This window comes from Pongo abelii, chromosome 4 (assembly GCF_028885655.2).
Source record: "Pongo abelii isolate AG06213 chromosome 4, NHGRI_mPonAbe1-v2.0_pri, whole genome shotgun sequence".
NCBI lineage: Eukaryota > Metazoa > Chordata > Mammalia > Primates > Hominidae > Pongo > Pongo abelii.
Genome location: NC_071989.2, coordinates 177,665,996 through 177,680,085, shown reverse-complemented (window position 1 = coordinate 177,680,085; position 14,090 = coordinate 177,665,996). Strand labels below are relative to the sequence as shown.

At 45.8% G+C, this 14,090-nt stretch overlaps 1 protein-coding gene across 2 annotated transcripts in view; it reads left to right on the top strand.

Moving 5' to 3' along the window:
- Nucleotides 1-14,090, top strand: part of SLIT3 (slit guidance ligand 3) — a 634,924-nt gene that overhangs the window by 494,421 nt on the left and 126,413 nt on the right. For both annotated transcript variants that reach the window (XM_024247052.3, XM_054556205.2), the window contains one exon: nt 9,209-9,280. In XM_024247052.3, coding sequence (XP_024102820.1) covers nt 9,209-9,280 — 72 coding nt within the window. The remainder of the gene's footprint in view (nt 1-9,208; nt 9,281-14,090) is intronic.

The following is a 14,090-nucleotide window of genomic DNA, read 5'->3' as shown; positions in this document are numbered from 1 at the left end:
TAAAGACTTTGACTTTACCTTGATTGAAACGGAAAGAAGCATGACTTACCACAGTGGAGTGGAGACTTCGCTTCTTCTTTCTTCACCTACTTGGCCAGCTTTTCTTTGATGCCTTTACAGTCCCATTTTCCAGCCATAGTAGACACAACCCGTGCCTCCACACCCTCTAGCAGGCAGGAGCTGGTCAGTAAAGAGTCCTTTCTGCCTGCCCTCTCCACCTTCTGCTGCCCTCCACCTTCCTTTCCACAAATAGTGACAATTCGTTCCCTTAGGGTTTTAATGCACCTCTCCTTCAGTCCCTGTGGTCCGGTGCTCTAGCTTTAGAGAACTCTCCCACTATGGAATCTACTTAGTCCTCACCTACCTCTCCTGCTCCTCCTATGGCCTTCCAACATACTATCTAATTTACTTCAAATATCTCCCTCCTTCCATCATTCCTCCTCTTTCCTATCCTTGCCCTCTTTCCTTTTTGCACTGTTTCTCTTTATCTTTTTTTTTTTTTTTTTTTTTTGAGACAGAGTTTTACACTTCTTGCCCAGGCTGGAGTACAATGGCACAATCTTGGCTCACTGCAACCTGCGCCTCCTGGGTTCAAGTGATTCTCCTGCCTCAGCCTCCCAAAGTAGCTGGGATTACAGGTGCCTGCCACCACACCCAGCAAATTTGTTTGTACTTTTAGTAGAGATGGGGTTTTATCATGTTGGCCAGGCTGGTCTTGAACTCCTGACCTCAAGTGATCCACCCGCCTTGGCCTCCTAAAGTTCTGGGATTACAGGTGTGAGCCACTGTGCCCAGCCTCCCCTTCATCATTTTCTCCCTCCCTTGATGCATTTCTCCCCTTCTCTCCCTTGCCCTACCCATCCAACATCCTTGCCCTTCCCTCAACATCCATGCCACAGTGGGCCTCTGGCCCTCCCACAGTGGATGTTCAAGACAGAATTCCTGCCAGCCCTCATCTCATTTCAGATTCCTATGGATCGTTCCTTTCCTTCCCTGCCCTACCTTATTCTTTTCTCCTTCCATCTACCAGGTTTTTTTCTCTTTGGCCGCCACCACAGACCGTCCCTTGGCTAGGTTCCCAAACTGCAGTCTGATGAAAGAGTCCAGTCCAGGTAGCCAGGCTGTAGCCAGTAAGCCCACCCCAGCCCTGATTGAGGGGCTCTGGGCCTGCCACCCCCCTTCCACTTCACATCTCTATACTCTCAGTTTGGACCTCATGGATACACAGCTCAGCTCTCCAGGAGAGAGAAATTGCAGATAACAACATCAGAGGTGGGCTCTGTGCAGGCCAGACCATACCTGGAAGGATGGACTCACACCTGGATGTGTTGAATTTTAAAAGCAACATTGACAAGCTAGAACAGTAATTGCCAAAAGCCTGTCTATTATGACTGAGTTTTTCTCTGATATCAGGTAAAGTGAGAAAAACAAGAACAACGTGATATTTTTCTATTGAGCAAAAATTTGAGTTTAAAGGAGCATCCTTTAAGTTTTTGAACTTCCTTATTTTGTTATCATTGTTTTTAAAAATGTCTCTTATTTTATAAAATGATAGCCACTGAAGACAGAGTAGTCCCTGTGTGTTATCTATGTGTAATTATTGTATAATTATACTTTATGTGTATCGTATAGTAGACACACACAGATTGCCATAATTGGCAAAATAAAAGGTCTTGTCACCACCTAGTCTTTGAAATCCAAAAGTCTGAGAATGACCATCCTAGCTAGAGTGTTTCCAGAAATAAGCAGAGACAAACAACCAAGAGGTTAAGAGTATAGACTGTGGATCCCAGCAGACATACATTCCAGCTTTGGCTCTGCCTTGTAGCCATGGGCAGATAACTTTTCCGAGCCTTGGTTTCCTCAGTTGCAAAACGCAGAGGCTAATGGCACCTCCTTACTGGTTCTTATGAAAGTTAGGTGAACGAATATAGTAAAATGCTTAGCACTGTGTCTGGCCCACAGGATATACTATATTAGCAATGCTTGTTAGTTCATACTGGCAACTACTACAACTATCACCACGACCTTTATTAGGATGATGACAGTGGTTAGAAACCACATCCTAGGAGCTGGAGCTACCTACACAAAAGATCCCTCCATAAACATAGGTCAGTTCTTTGAAGGGTTATGGTTGAGAGAATAGGTTCTGGAACTAGGCTAGCCACTTGCATTATGACTTGAACCTGGGAGTAGCTCATCTTCATGCAAATGTATTCATATATGTAAATAAGACTGCCCCTATGTATCGGGCACCCACGGTCTACCAGATGGATTGCCCAGGACTTTTCTTGCTGTGCTTGCCTCCTCCTCCTCTGTGATAAAATGAAACTGAAAAATTAAAGCAGAGGCAGCAAGTTTCTATGGCTGGATAGGGCAGTTCGAGAGATGACATGTAAGAGAGAACTTGAGAGCAGGTTGGAGGGGGGATCCTGCCTCTTCTATGTACCTGGGGACCTGTGTGATAGCCTAAAAGTCTTCTACCATGTGAGAGGTCAGCAGATGGGTGGGAAGATGAGAAAAAAGGGAGCAGAGAGTTGAAACAGCAGGATGTACCCCAGGATGAATAGGAGTTATCTGATTTATCATTCCAAAGACATCCAAATGTGGCTTTTTTTTTCTTTTTCTTATTGAGAATTCCACCCCTTGTCCATGGCCACCCATATAATCCAGATTTGTACTTCCTCCTTAGGAATGCTTGGTACTGTGTTAAGCTCTCCACTCCCTCTTCTCAATCCTTAGCTACTAGTGATTCTCTTAAATTGCCTTAACCTTGGGAGGGGCTCTGCACTCCCCAACTTTAGGGGAAGGGAATGGGGTTGCCTATCTCTCATGCAAAACAGTCTTGCAGACTCTCTTCGATGTTTTCCAAAGCCAAAGCAGCTCAGAGGAGTGTGTGCTGGTGTCCCCAAATACCAGAGCCAATTCCTCTAAAAATAGTTTTCTTCCAGAGAGCCCACAGTGAGATGATGATTCACTGCAGATTTTCTTCGAAGCTGAGCTCCCACCGATGGCACCGTTCTCACTGCACCCTATCGGTTCTCTGAACCAGCTCTGGCTTCCAGCAGGTTTAGATTATGGGAAGCCCCAGAGACCCACATGTTCCTCTGCTCTGTGGTCTTCAGACGCCCTCATGAGTCTTCAAAAGCTCTGGAGGGACCATCTGTCCTTAGAGTCCCATCTTCTTCCACTTTTGCTCTGTATCTCCCCATGGTGGTATCCTGTGTCTCATATCTTCTGCTATGGAAGCTAAATGTCTTCCATGAAGAAAGGCTACGGACAGGCTTCTGTGTCCAGTCATAAGTGAGAGCATCTGGCAGGGGAAATAGCCCCAGTTTTCACCCTGCCTCCCCTTAACCACATTGTCTCTCTGAGATAGAGAGGCAGCCGCTTAACAATAGCAAATATTCCATTCTTACCAGCCACCAGGGGGTTTAAAAGGCACACAGAATTAAAAACACAACAAAACAAACCAGCAAACAGAACCAGAGAGCTGGAATGTTCTAGAAATCATAGATATCAGTGACTCTTGGATTTTCTGAGAGCACCAGGTTGCCATGTGAGGGACTGTCACATGGAAGGAGGGGTGATAGGGTGGGATGGGAGCAGGTGGTACGAAGGAGAAGCCGATCAGACAGAGTGGCTGGGAACAGAGCCTTGGGATCCATACTTGGGGGTTTGAATCCTTGTTCTGCCTCTTACTTTAAGCACATTCCTTAACATCTTCATGCCTCATTCAGTTCCCCACTTTGTATAAAGGGGGTCATCATACCTACCTAGAAATCTCCCATGAAGATTAAATAACATAACATGAAGAAAGTGAGCACACTGCACTGTTTGGAGGCTACTAAAAAGAATGTAAAAAACAAAAACATATGCACATGTATATGTGTGTGTCATCACGGAATGATTTAGTCTCAAGTTCCCATGCAATTCTTCATCCATTTTTTTCTAAGACAAAAAAATAATTTCCTCTGTGGCATCTGAGCACATGCATAGAATAAGAAAAGCAAATCTGGCTCTGTGCTGTGTCTGTACCTCTGCTTTCTGTAGGCAATACCAGGTGTCTACACACAGCACAGGTTGGGAATGGCTTTTCTCAGCTATGCCTACATTCCTCATCTTCTCTATGGATCAAACATATAAACTGGATGGGAGAGTCTAATACACTCTACCTTTCTTTCTTTCTTTTTTTTGAGACAGAATTTTGCTCTCATTGCCCAGGCTAGAGTGCAATGGTGTGATTTCGGCTCACTGCAACCTCCGCTTCCCAGGTTCAAGTGATTCTCCGGTCTCAGCCTCCCAAGTAGCTGGGATTACAGACACCCACCACCACGCCCAGCTAATTTTTTGTATTTTTAGTAGAGATGGGGTTTCACCATGTTGGCCAGGCTGGTCTCAAACTCCTGACCTCAGGTGATCCAACCGCCTCAGCCTCCCAAAGTGCTGGGATTACAGGCGTGAGCCACCACACCCAGCCAACAGTCTACCTTTCTGAAGAGCCATGAGGACCAATGGTAAAGAAAGAGAGAGGCCAGAAAGGGACTGCCCCAGAAGGTGGGCACAGAGCATAACCTTGAAAGGAACCTTCCTTTTCAGCCTTCTTCCAGCATAGGGAAGCATCAGGAACTGAACCTTTGGGGTCTAAGTTGTCTGGTCCAACCAACTAGCCCAGGATGACTTAAAGGAAGAATAAACGTGGGGCTTCCTTCCTTCGGCGTGATCTGGACACCCTAACAAGAGTTCCCAAGTCAAGGAAGGCTGAGAGAGATGGGAAAGAGTTGAGAAACCACAAAAGTGGCTTCTGGGTGGGAGGCAGGATAGCCTAAGGGTTAAGAACACAGGGACTTCAACCAGCAACCTGGATTCAAATTCAGGCTCCACCATTCACTAGCTACCTGACCTTAGGAAAATTTACCTCTTTGTACCATTATTTCCTCATCTGTAAAACGAGTATATTAATAATACTACTTGGTTCGTAGTACTGTTGAAAAAAATAATTTGAGCCAGTGTGTGAGGAAGACAGTGTCTGACATATCAAAAGCCCTGAATAAATGGTAAATGTTCATCATATTATCAACACCACCACCAATGTTTCCACACACTCCGGGACCTTTTAACCAGGTGACTTGCAGACATGCCCCTGTGCCGGCCGTGCCCCTGTCAGTCTCCCTGGCATCATGTTGACTTCTGTATTGCTAGAAATATATTGTGTTTAGTCACATGTTTGCAAATGACAGATCATTAAGGAAGCATCTGAGGAACTAGGGCAAATCAATACAGAGCACAAATGGCTGAAATCCCCATCAGATGTTCCCATTGTTTTTGCTGGTGTGGGAAGACACTCAGATGTTTGATTTGTATGTTTGTTTTTATGCTAGTTCTATTAAATCAGTTTGCAGCCTGAAGAATGTTTGCCAGACAAAGGAAGACACATGTGCCAGTTAAGAGAGACCTAAATCAGCTGTTGGCTTCAGACACATCCCTAAATGTGACAGTTTTTGCTGATGCGAATGCTTCTTTTTGTCCTTTCCATTGAGCTTTTCACACTAGGAGTCTGGACCTTTGCATCCTTGTTCTAGGTTGCAGGACTAGGCTAAGTGCAAAGACTTCCAGGGGTACCTGCTGCACAGAGACCGCATGTGAACACGCACACATGTGTGCACACTTTCCAACCTTGCTTGCATGACAAAGGTGCCATTTTCCCTGTGGATGAGCTGGAAAGGACTAAGAAAATGAAGGCCCTTTAGCTCCAAATGGCATTCAGCAAAGCCTGCTGATTGAGAGTTTGGGCTTTGAACTCAGATGAAGTTGGCTTTGAGACCCAGCTCAACCTCTCCCTGACTTTGTGAATTTGGGCAAGTGACTTAATCTCTCTGAGCCTCAATTTTCTCATGTTTAATGTAGAGGTGGTAATAACTAATAAGATCTGCCTCATAGAATGTAACTAGTAAGTTAGACAAACCATGTGAAACTCTCAGCCTGGTGCCTAACAACTAAGCACCTGATCCATCATAGCTCTTGGTGGTGGTGGTGGTGGTTATGGTTATCCCTCCCCTTTCCTTTACTTTACATTGAAGGTACACAAACTGTTCGCAACCACACTCCCACTGCAGACAAATTCCTGCTGCCTCCTGGGGCAGGGTTGACCCTCATCATGCAATGGCCTTGGCACTCCAGGAGGGGCTGGGTGTTCAGCCTGTGCCCAAAACAGCCTGAGAAGCTGAGTGACTGCAGACAAGAATGAAACCCAGGCCAGGCGTGGTGGCTCACACCTGTCATCTCAGCACTTTGGGATGCCGAGGCAGAAGGATTGCTTGAAGCCAGGAGTTTGAGATAAGCCTGGCCAACATAGTGAGACCCCTGTCTCTACAAAAATAAAAGTTAAAAATTAGCCAGGCATGGTAATACAGGCCTGTGGTCCTAGCTACTCAGGAAGCTGAGGTGGGAGGATCACTTGAGCCCAGGCGTTCAAGGCTGCAGTGAGTCGTGATCACACCACTGCACTCTAGCCTGGGTGACAGAGCAAGACTCTGTCTCTTAAAAAAAAAAAAAAAAAGAAGAAAAGAAAACCAAAAGCCAGAGTGAGCAAGTGTGAGGGGTGCAGGATGCAGAGCAAGATCTCTGCCAGGCTTAACAGGTTAAGCCTGGAATTCTTTTTTCTTCGTTCAGAAGCCACACCTTTGTACTCCATTTGCATGTGTACTCCATTGTTTTATGTGTGTTCACATCTATATTTCATCTTCTCTGGGCTCCTGCAGCTTTTCCCTGAATACCTACTTCCACAGAGACTGCATGACGTCTCTTTGTGTGAGCCCTGGGGCCCTAATCCCTTAAACTGTTCTGTGACTTTGAGAAAGTCCCCTTCATTTCCTCCATTTTCACAAATATATAGAGGCAGCGTATCCAATGGATAGAAACAGAGATATCATTTCTGCCCATTCCTGGCCCTGTCACTTTGGACAAGCTATTTGATCCCTCTAGGTTTTCTTTTCCTCATCTGCAAAATGGGGCCAATATGGTTTACCTCACAAGTGGAAGGATTAAAAGAGATAATAGACATAGTCAACTAGAACCCATAAATGATGGCTCTTGATGTTTATTATGGTAGCAATAATATTTGGTTCTGTGATGCTCTTGGGCTGGTCTCTCTCATCAGATTCTCAGACTCCTTGGGGCCAGCGTCACATCATGTTCCTTGATTTATCTCTCCCTCAATTCTTGCACCCATCATTAAGATGGAGGGTAATTGATTAGGAACTGCATAGAGAGCCCACAGACCTCACACCCAGTGCTGGCCTGACTTGCATAGGCTCATCGGCCTGCAGTTGGGAGCAGTGGATCCTCTTGCAAAAACTGAGGGGGTTGCCATTGTTACAGACAGTGGCTTTCCCTGAAGGCATCATCCAGCTGAAATCTCTTGCCACAGTGGCAGGTAATTGACGGGATTCCTGGAGAGCACGCACCACCTGACTGGCAGCCCCAGAGATCCATGGAGCTGCTGCCTTGGCTAAGAAATCTCTACTGAACTCTATGCTCAGCTGGAAAATGAGCATGTCCTTGGAACTTCTCAGGCAAGGCAGGCTGCCTCGAGTCTGCCGTCTCTGTGGGTGGCTGTATCCAGTAGCCCACAGTCCCTGAGACCCTGTGGCAAGCTTTTGTGGCTCTCTGTGAGCAGGCTAGCCAGGCCTGTGACTGTGCTCCCAGTAAAGTGCACTCCCCGCCCCCCTCCAGCAGGGTACAAAGGCATTGTTAATAGACCGTGGCAGTCTCATTTGTAGACTCTATCATCCGGCAGCCAAGAATGATATGTCCTGATACTCCCTCTCTCCTCTCACCCGCCTTTCCCCTTTCTCCCTGCTTTCCCCCTTCCTTTTGCCTGGAGAGTGATTTGTCTGTGTTATGGGTTGGCCTGACAAACCATTCCACATTAGCAGCTGAGATGTTGTTTGAAATGGGAAAATTGCTGGCAAACTGCTCCATTAGCGGTTCCAGTAACAAATACTCTGTTCCCCCAATGAAGATGAGATCGCAGAGGCACAAATTAATATGACTGTCTCCCCTACTCTACAGCGGGGATTACTCTTCAAGATGAATGGGTTCATCCCAGCCAGAAATGTGCATCCACTAGCTGTAGGCTTCAAGGAAGCCCGTTCCTCCCATCTATCCCTTTTGCTCCCACTACATCCCCTGCTACACACACTTTTGTGTGTGTCTTCCCAGCTGAGGGTTTGAGGAGCATCAAGGCTAAATGAGGAGGTGATGAAAAGATCTGCACCTTGGAGAGAAGGGAGATGGATGGGGATGAGATCCTGAGCCTGGGCCAGGGTGCCATTCATCACCCCTAATAGAGCGCCCCGCCTCCCCCACATGCCAGTTTCCCACCACACCTGTTCTTGGTGACAGGAAGTCATTTGAGAGTTGAAAGAATAAAGAATGGAAATGCTCACTCATTCCCCACGGCCCCTTCTCTTCCAAGGAAGTTCTGGGCCCTGGGCCTGCAGCATCTCTTGTTCCTTTCAAAGTAATAGGAGAGGAAGCATTTCGGGAAACTCCGTAAGAGGTTAAAGGCACAGATTCCAGCAGCAGCCCAGGGGAGTGGTCCAGTCTGGGCCCCCAGGCCTTGCAGGATGTCAGGGAGCCAGTTTGATGAATGTCAGGCTGGGAGCCTAAAGATGTTAAGGCTGTTCCTGCACTGTATTAAAACAGCCCATGGAAAAGCTCAGAAATGAAGTCAACCATTGACATTTCTGCCCCATTAGCAGTGTAGCTGACTGTTTAACTGAGTAGTGACATGGTTCCATGACAGATAAGCATTGCTGGCCCATGGTCCATCTCTTTTTACTCTTCCTTCTCTTTATCCCTTTGACTTATTCTATATTCTGCTTGGTTACTTCTACAGCTTTCTCTGAAGAAGACAGCTGCTGCCAAAGGCGGTTTATAATAAGCAAGAATCAAAAATCCTCAAGGAAAAGTCATCCTCTCCAGCTTTCTCCAAGGAGAGTTAGACCCTTGGACAGGTGCTCCATATACTAGGACCTGAGTTCTCTGGCTGCTACAGTGTTTTGTCTGGTCTCCCACAAACCAGACCGTGCACCTGTGATAAGAAAGACCTCCCTGTCCTTAAGGCCAGAGAACACAGTAGCCCTCAGTGACCACTTGTTGACAGGTGGATGGTTAATTCACTCTTCTCTGCTCTGTTTCCCAGACGCCTAGAACAGAACTCCATCAAAGCCATCCCTGCAGGAGCCTTCACCCAGTACAAGAAACTGAAGCGAATGTGAGTTTCCCCTGTGGAGAAATGAGCCCAAATGTTTTCAATTTCCGGGGTTGTTTGCAATGTGTAGTGGGCAACCTGTCCAGGTGACGGACCATGTCCATTCCTCCTGGGCAGTTCTGTTTCAGACCTGGAACACTGTCCTAAGCTTGGGAGGTAAGATATGGAAGCATTGCCTGAAGATTGTGAGGTGTGTGGGTTTGGACATGTAGCGCTAAGAGCCTCTCCAACTAAAGCAAAGTAAAATTATCTGTGTGGGAGGTAGAGACGAATTAGCCTGGAAAATCCATATCACCATTTATATTGTCCCCTTGGCTCCAGTGATGTGGACCTAAAATAGGAGTTTCAGCAGAGACGTGACGGTGGCCCTGCAGCTGTCTACACCACTGTCACCAACATCCCTACAACCATGCATACATTCATATAACAAATACCGAGTGAATGTCTGCTGCAAGCAAGGATCTATGGATAGAGCAGTGAACAGAAACCAAGTCTGCTCTCATGGAGCTTGCATTCGAGTGGGAGAACGCAGAAAATAAAGAAACGAATATCAGAAATCAGAGTATCAGTGATGGTGGGAGGGTGTCTTTCAGGTAGGCGTGCTTATGAAGGTCTCTATGTGCAGGTGGCCTAAAGAAAGGAAGGGAGTGAGCCCCGAGCTCTCAGGAAAGACTGTCTCAGGCAGGAAAAGCAAGTGAAAGGCCTTAGGGAGCATGTGTCGATAGTTTGTGGAAAAGCAAGGAGTGGAACAAGCGAGGGGTGAGGATGGGGCTTGTGTTGGAAAAGTTGGTACTAGATCACATGCGTCCTTTACCATGGTACAGACTTTCTGTTCTTCCTGCCTGAAATGAGAAGCCTTGGAGGGTATGGTCAACATGTGAGCACCCCCTACATCCCCATTAGCTCTGTAAGTCTCATCACTCCACCACTGCATTACATCAATGCCCGGTGACACCAACCCTGCTGTTCCTCCCTCACCATGGCAGCTTGGACTGCACCATTGCCTCACCGCCCTCATCCCCACCATGTGACAATGTCATCATTCTTCCCCATCCCATGACGACCTTGAGCACTGCTCTGTGAGTCACTCAGAGCTGGGGGCTCTGCAGGGAGGCCAGTAGGATTCAGAAACAGCCCAACCATTGCCATCACAGGTATTAAAATTCTGGACAGATACTTCTTCCCTTTTTCAGGCTAAGAAATCATTTAGTAGAGCCCAGTAACCAAGTTGCTGTTTTCGTTCCACTTATTCTTTTTGCATCCCCCCACACCTCACCCTCCCACAGAGGAAAGAGAGAGTCAGGTAGAAGTATGCATGGACTCGGTCCTGCTTCTTCCTTCTACACAAGGCTGATTCATTGCTTTCCCTTGAGTGGGAGGGCCCACATTAAAGAGGTTAAGTGTCTGCTGATTCCTTTTATGTTAAAAATAAATATCCCTGCGAAACAGTGGCATTGGTAGGCTTTACCCTCAGATCTCGGGAAGCCAACTTCCCATCTCCCTGGAAATCCAAACCAAACAAGCTTTTCTCCTGGTGCAATTCCAGAAGTGGAAACCAACATAATGAGGCAGCTCGAAGCACGTACTTCTTCCCTCCCCTTGGCAGCATTCCTGCTGGAGGAGCTGTATAAATATAGGCCTTAATATTTAAAACCTCGGGCCATTAATCTCCTGGTGTCCCTGCTTCCCCAGCCCGCTCTCCAAGCACCCCCCCCCAATTCATTTTTAAAGCTCAGCTTGATTATGCAGCCAGATAGTAATTTCAGTGAAAAATGACAAGTTCAGTCACTGCCCCAACCTATATCTCCTGCATGATTTAAGTTACTGCTCTAATTTTTTGTGAAGTCCAGGTAATTTAAAGCTTGACTATGTTTCACTGTTCCTTCTCCATCCTATTGGACTTGCCATGATCTGTGCATTCAAAATTCATAAGACCTTCTCAGTCACGGCCTGGAAAGTGAATTTAATTTTTGATCACTTATGATGCTATTGATATTTATTATGATGCCCTTTTTTCCCCCAAGAGGATGGTAATAGAGAAGAGAGCACACTTAAAAATGTTCAACTAATGGAACTTCAGAAACCTAGACTGAAGTGTAATCAATGGTTTGGGAGAGGTAGGGTCCCTGGTGAGAATAGATTTCAAAACCCTAATTTTTCCTAAATATACATGACCAGTTTATCCCTAATATCTAACAGGAAGAAGTTTCCCCCTCAACTGTGACTGAACCACACCCTGCTCTTATCTCTTACCAAAAAAGAAAAGAAAAAAGGGGACGGGGGAGGAAAAAAAAAGAATTCTCTCTGAATGAATGGCTTTGTCTCTGCCTATTCCTAGTGGTCACCTTCGTATAAAAAACATTCCAAGTACAAACTAAAAGGTTGAGTATTCCTTATCCAAAATGCTTGGGGCCAAAAGTATTTCAGAGTTCTGAATTTTTCAAAGTTGGGAATATTTTCACATACATAATGAGATATCTTGAGAATGGGATCCAAGTCTAAATATGAAACTCATTTATGTTTCATATACACCTTATACACATAGGCTGAAGGTAATTTTTACAAAGTTTTTAATAATTTTGTGCATGATATGAAGTTTTGACTGCAATCTGTCAGTCACATGAGGTCAGGTGTGGAATTTTCCACTTGTGACGTCATGTCATTGCTCAGAAAGTTTCAGATTTTGGAGCATTTCAGATTTTGGATTTTTGGATTAGGGATACTCAAGCTGTATCAAAGCAGAGAAGACACAGAGAAGCAGTAGAAAGCACTGGAGGCAGCCCCTCGGTCTTGCAAGTTTGGTTAACTGGTAGGCCTGACACCTGGGCTATCTATTATTGTGCCAGAATGGGGTGTTGGGAGTTCTTTTCTCTTACATGCTCTTAGGCAGAGCAACTCATTCCACAAGCTCCAGGACTTCCTAATATCTCACACTTACATTCCCTGCATGACCTTTATAGGCACTTGAATTTGCCACCTCTATTCCGAACAGTCTGGAAAAGCTACCCCTTCTTGGTCATCCAGTTTATAAGCCCCAGAGGACAAAGGTGGGTCTGAGACCATTTTCTAAAACACTGTGGCCTGAAGTATATGACCTAGGGACCACCTACGTGGGAATCACCTGGAGATGTGTTACGTATACAGATTCCTAGCCCCAAGCCCCCAGCCTACAAATCAGACTCTCTGCAGTGCATTTTTAATCTACACCCTCGTGAGGTTTGAGAAGTACTGGTCAAGAGTCAGCCCAGTGCCCAGAATCAGTTCTAGGAGCATCTGCTGTGGCTAGGGACAGGGTCAAGCATGGAAGTCAGTAGGCAGCTGGAGTCATCTCCCATCTGCCTTCCAGCTCAGTGCCGTATGTTGTGCATCCATCACAACAAAATAGCAGAGAGGGCCTTGAGCTGATAGGAGACTTGAGATGCTTGCTCTGTGCCCAGATGGCTGTGTCCAGTCACTTATGGCTCCAGGTACTTCACCTCTCAGGGCTGCTGTTTCCTTCTTGCAGAATTAAGAATTAAGATGCAGTATACCAAATGGTCTCACTTGTACATGGAATCTAAACAAAGCCAAACTCTTAGAAGCAGAAAGTAGAATGATGATGTTCAGAGGCCAGTGGGGTGGGGGTGGGGTGGAGATGAAGATGACACAGATGTTCGTCAAAGGGTGCAGAATTCCAGGTAGATGGGAGGAGTAAGTTCAAGAAATCCATTGTATTATACAACACGGTGAATGTAGTTAACAACAATGTATCGTATACTTGAAAATAGCTCAGAGAGTAGATTTTAAGTGTTCTCACCACAAATAAATGAGAAGCATGTGAGGTAATGCATAGGTTAAGTAGCTTGATTTAGCTGTTCCACAATGAAAGCATATATCAAAACATTGTGTTGCACACCAAATATGTATACATTTTTAAAAGACTAGTTGAGTACAGTAGTGAAAAAGGAGGAAAGAGTAGAACAAGGAGTTTGATCCTTAACTGACTGTGAACAATCCATTGAGAGAGCTCACTACCTTTGAACCAGCCTTAATATACAGTTTTTATAATAATAAAAAAAAAGACAAAGTGACCAAGGTCAATTCCCAGCTAAACTATCTATCACTTCTCCAATTCCCACTCTCCATCACCTCCAAACCGTGAGACATCTCACCTCATACTGTAGGGAGAGATGGGTCCAGAAGTCTAGTTGTGGACTGAAAACCAGTTTGCCCTCCCAGAGCTAAAGCAGAGGGTTTCTGTGCTGGCCACAGACCTTCCTCTTGCAACTAGAGGTCTCAGCACCTTGAAGGGACAATTCATAATCAGGGGGAAAAAAGACAACACAGGCCTTCCTGCTAGTCCAGTCTAAACAGATCCTTCATGTTTGTCTGGAATGCTTTGCATAGGCAGCCATGCTGAGGGCAAGTGAGATTAGGATAATCCAGAGTATTTGCTTGTTAAGACCCTTAAACAAAACCGGAGCGTGGAAGAAAAGCCCGGTGTAAGCTGACGAGTTTGTGAGCTCAATCTGCGGATTTGTTGGAGGTGATTTCGCCAGCTAAAGGGATAAACTAGACAGCTGTGCCAAAGAGCCTTAACCTGTGAAATATCGTTCAAAGTACAGGCTTTGGAGACAGGGAGGGGAGGAAGTAGAGGCCTCGGCAAAGGTTGTGGCATGGTTTTTTGAAATCTATTAGAAGAAGGAAGGAAAGAGGCTCAGAGAGATTCCCACTGCATGTGCTTAAGAGGCTGGAGTGTCTGGCCTCGCTGGAGTCAATTGCTTAAGAATCTGCTCTGTTGTGCTTTTTTTTCTCCATATTCTCTCTTCACCTC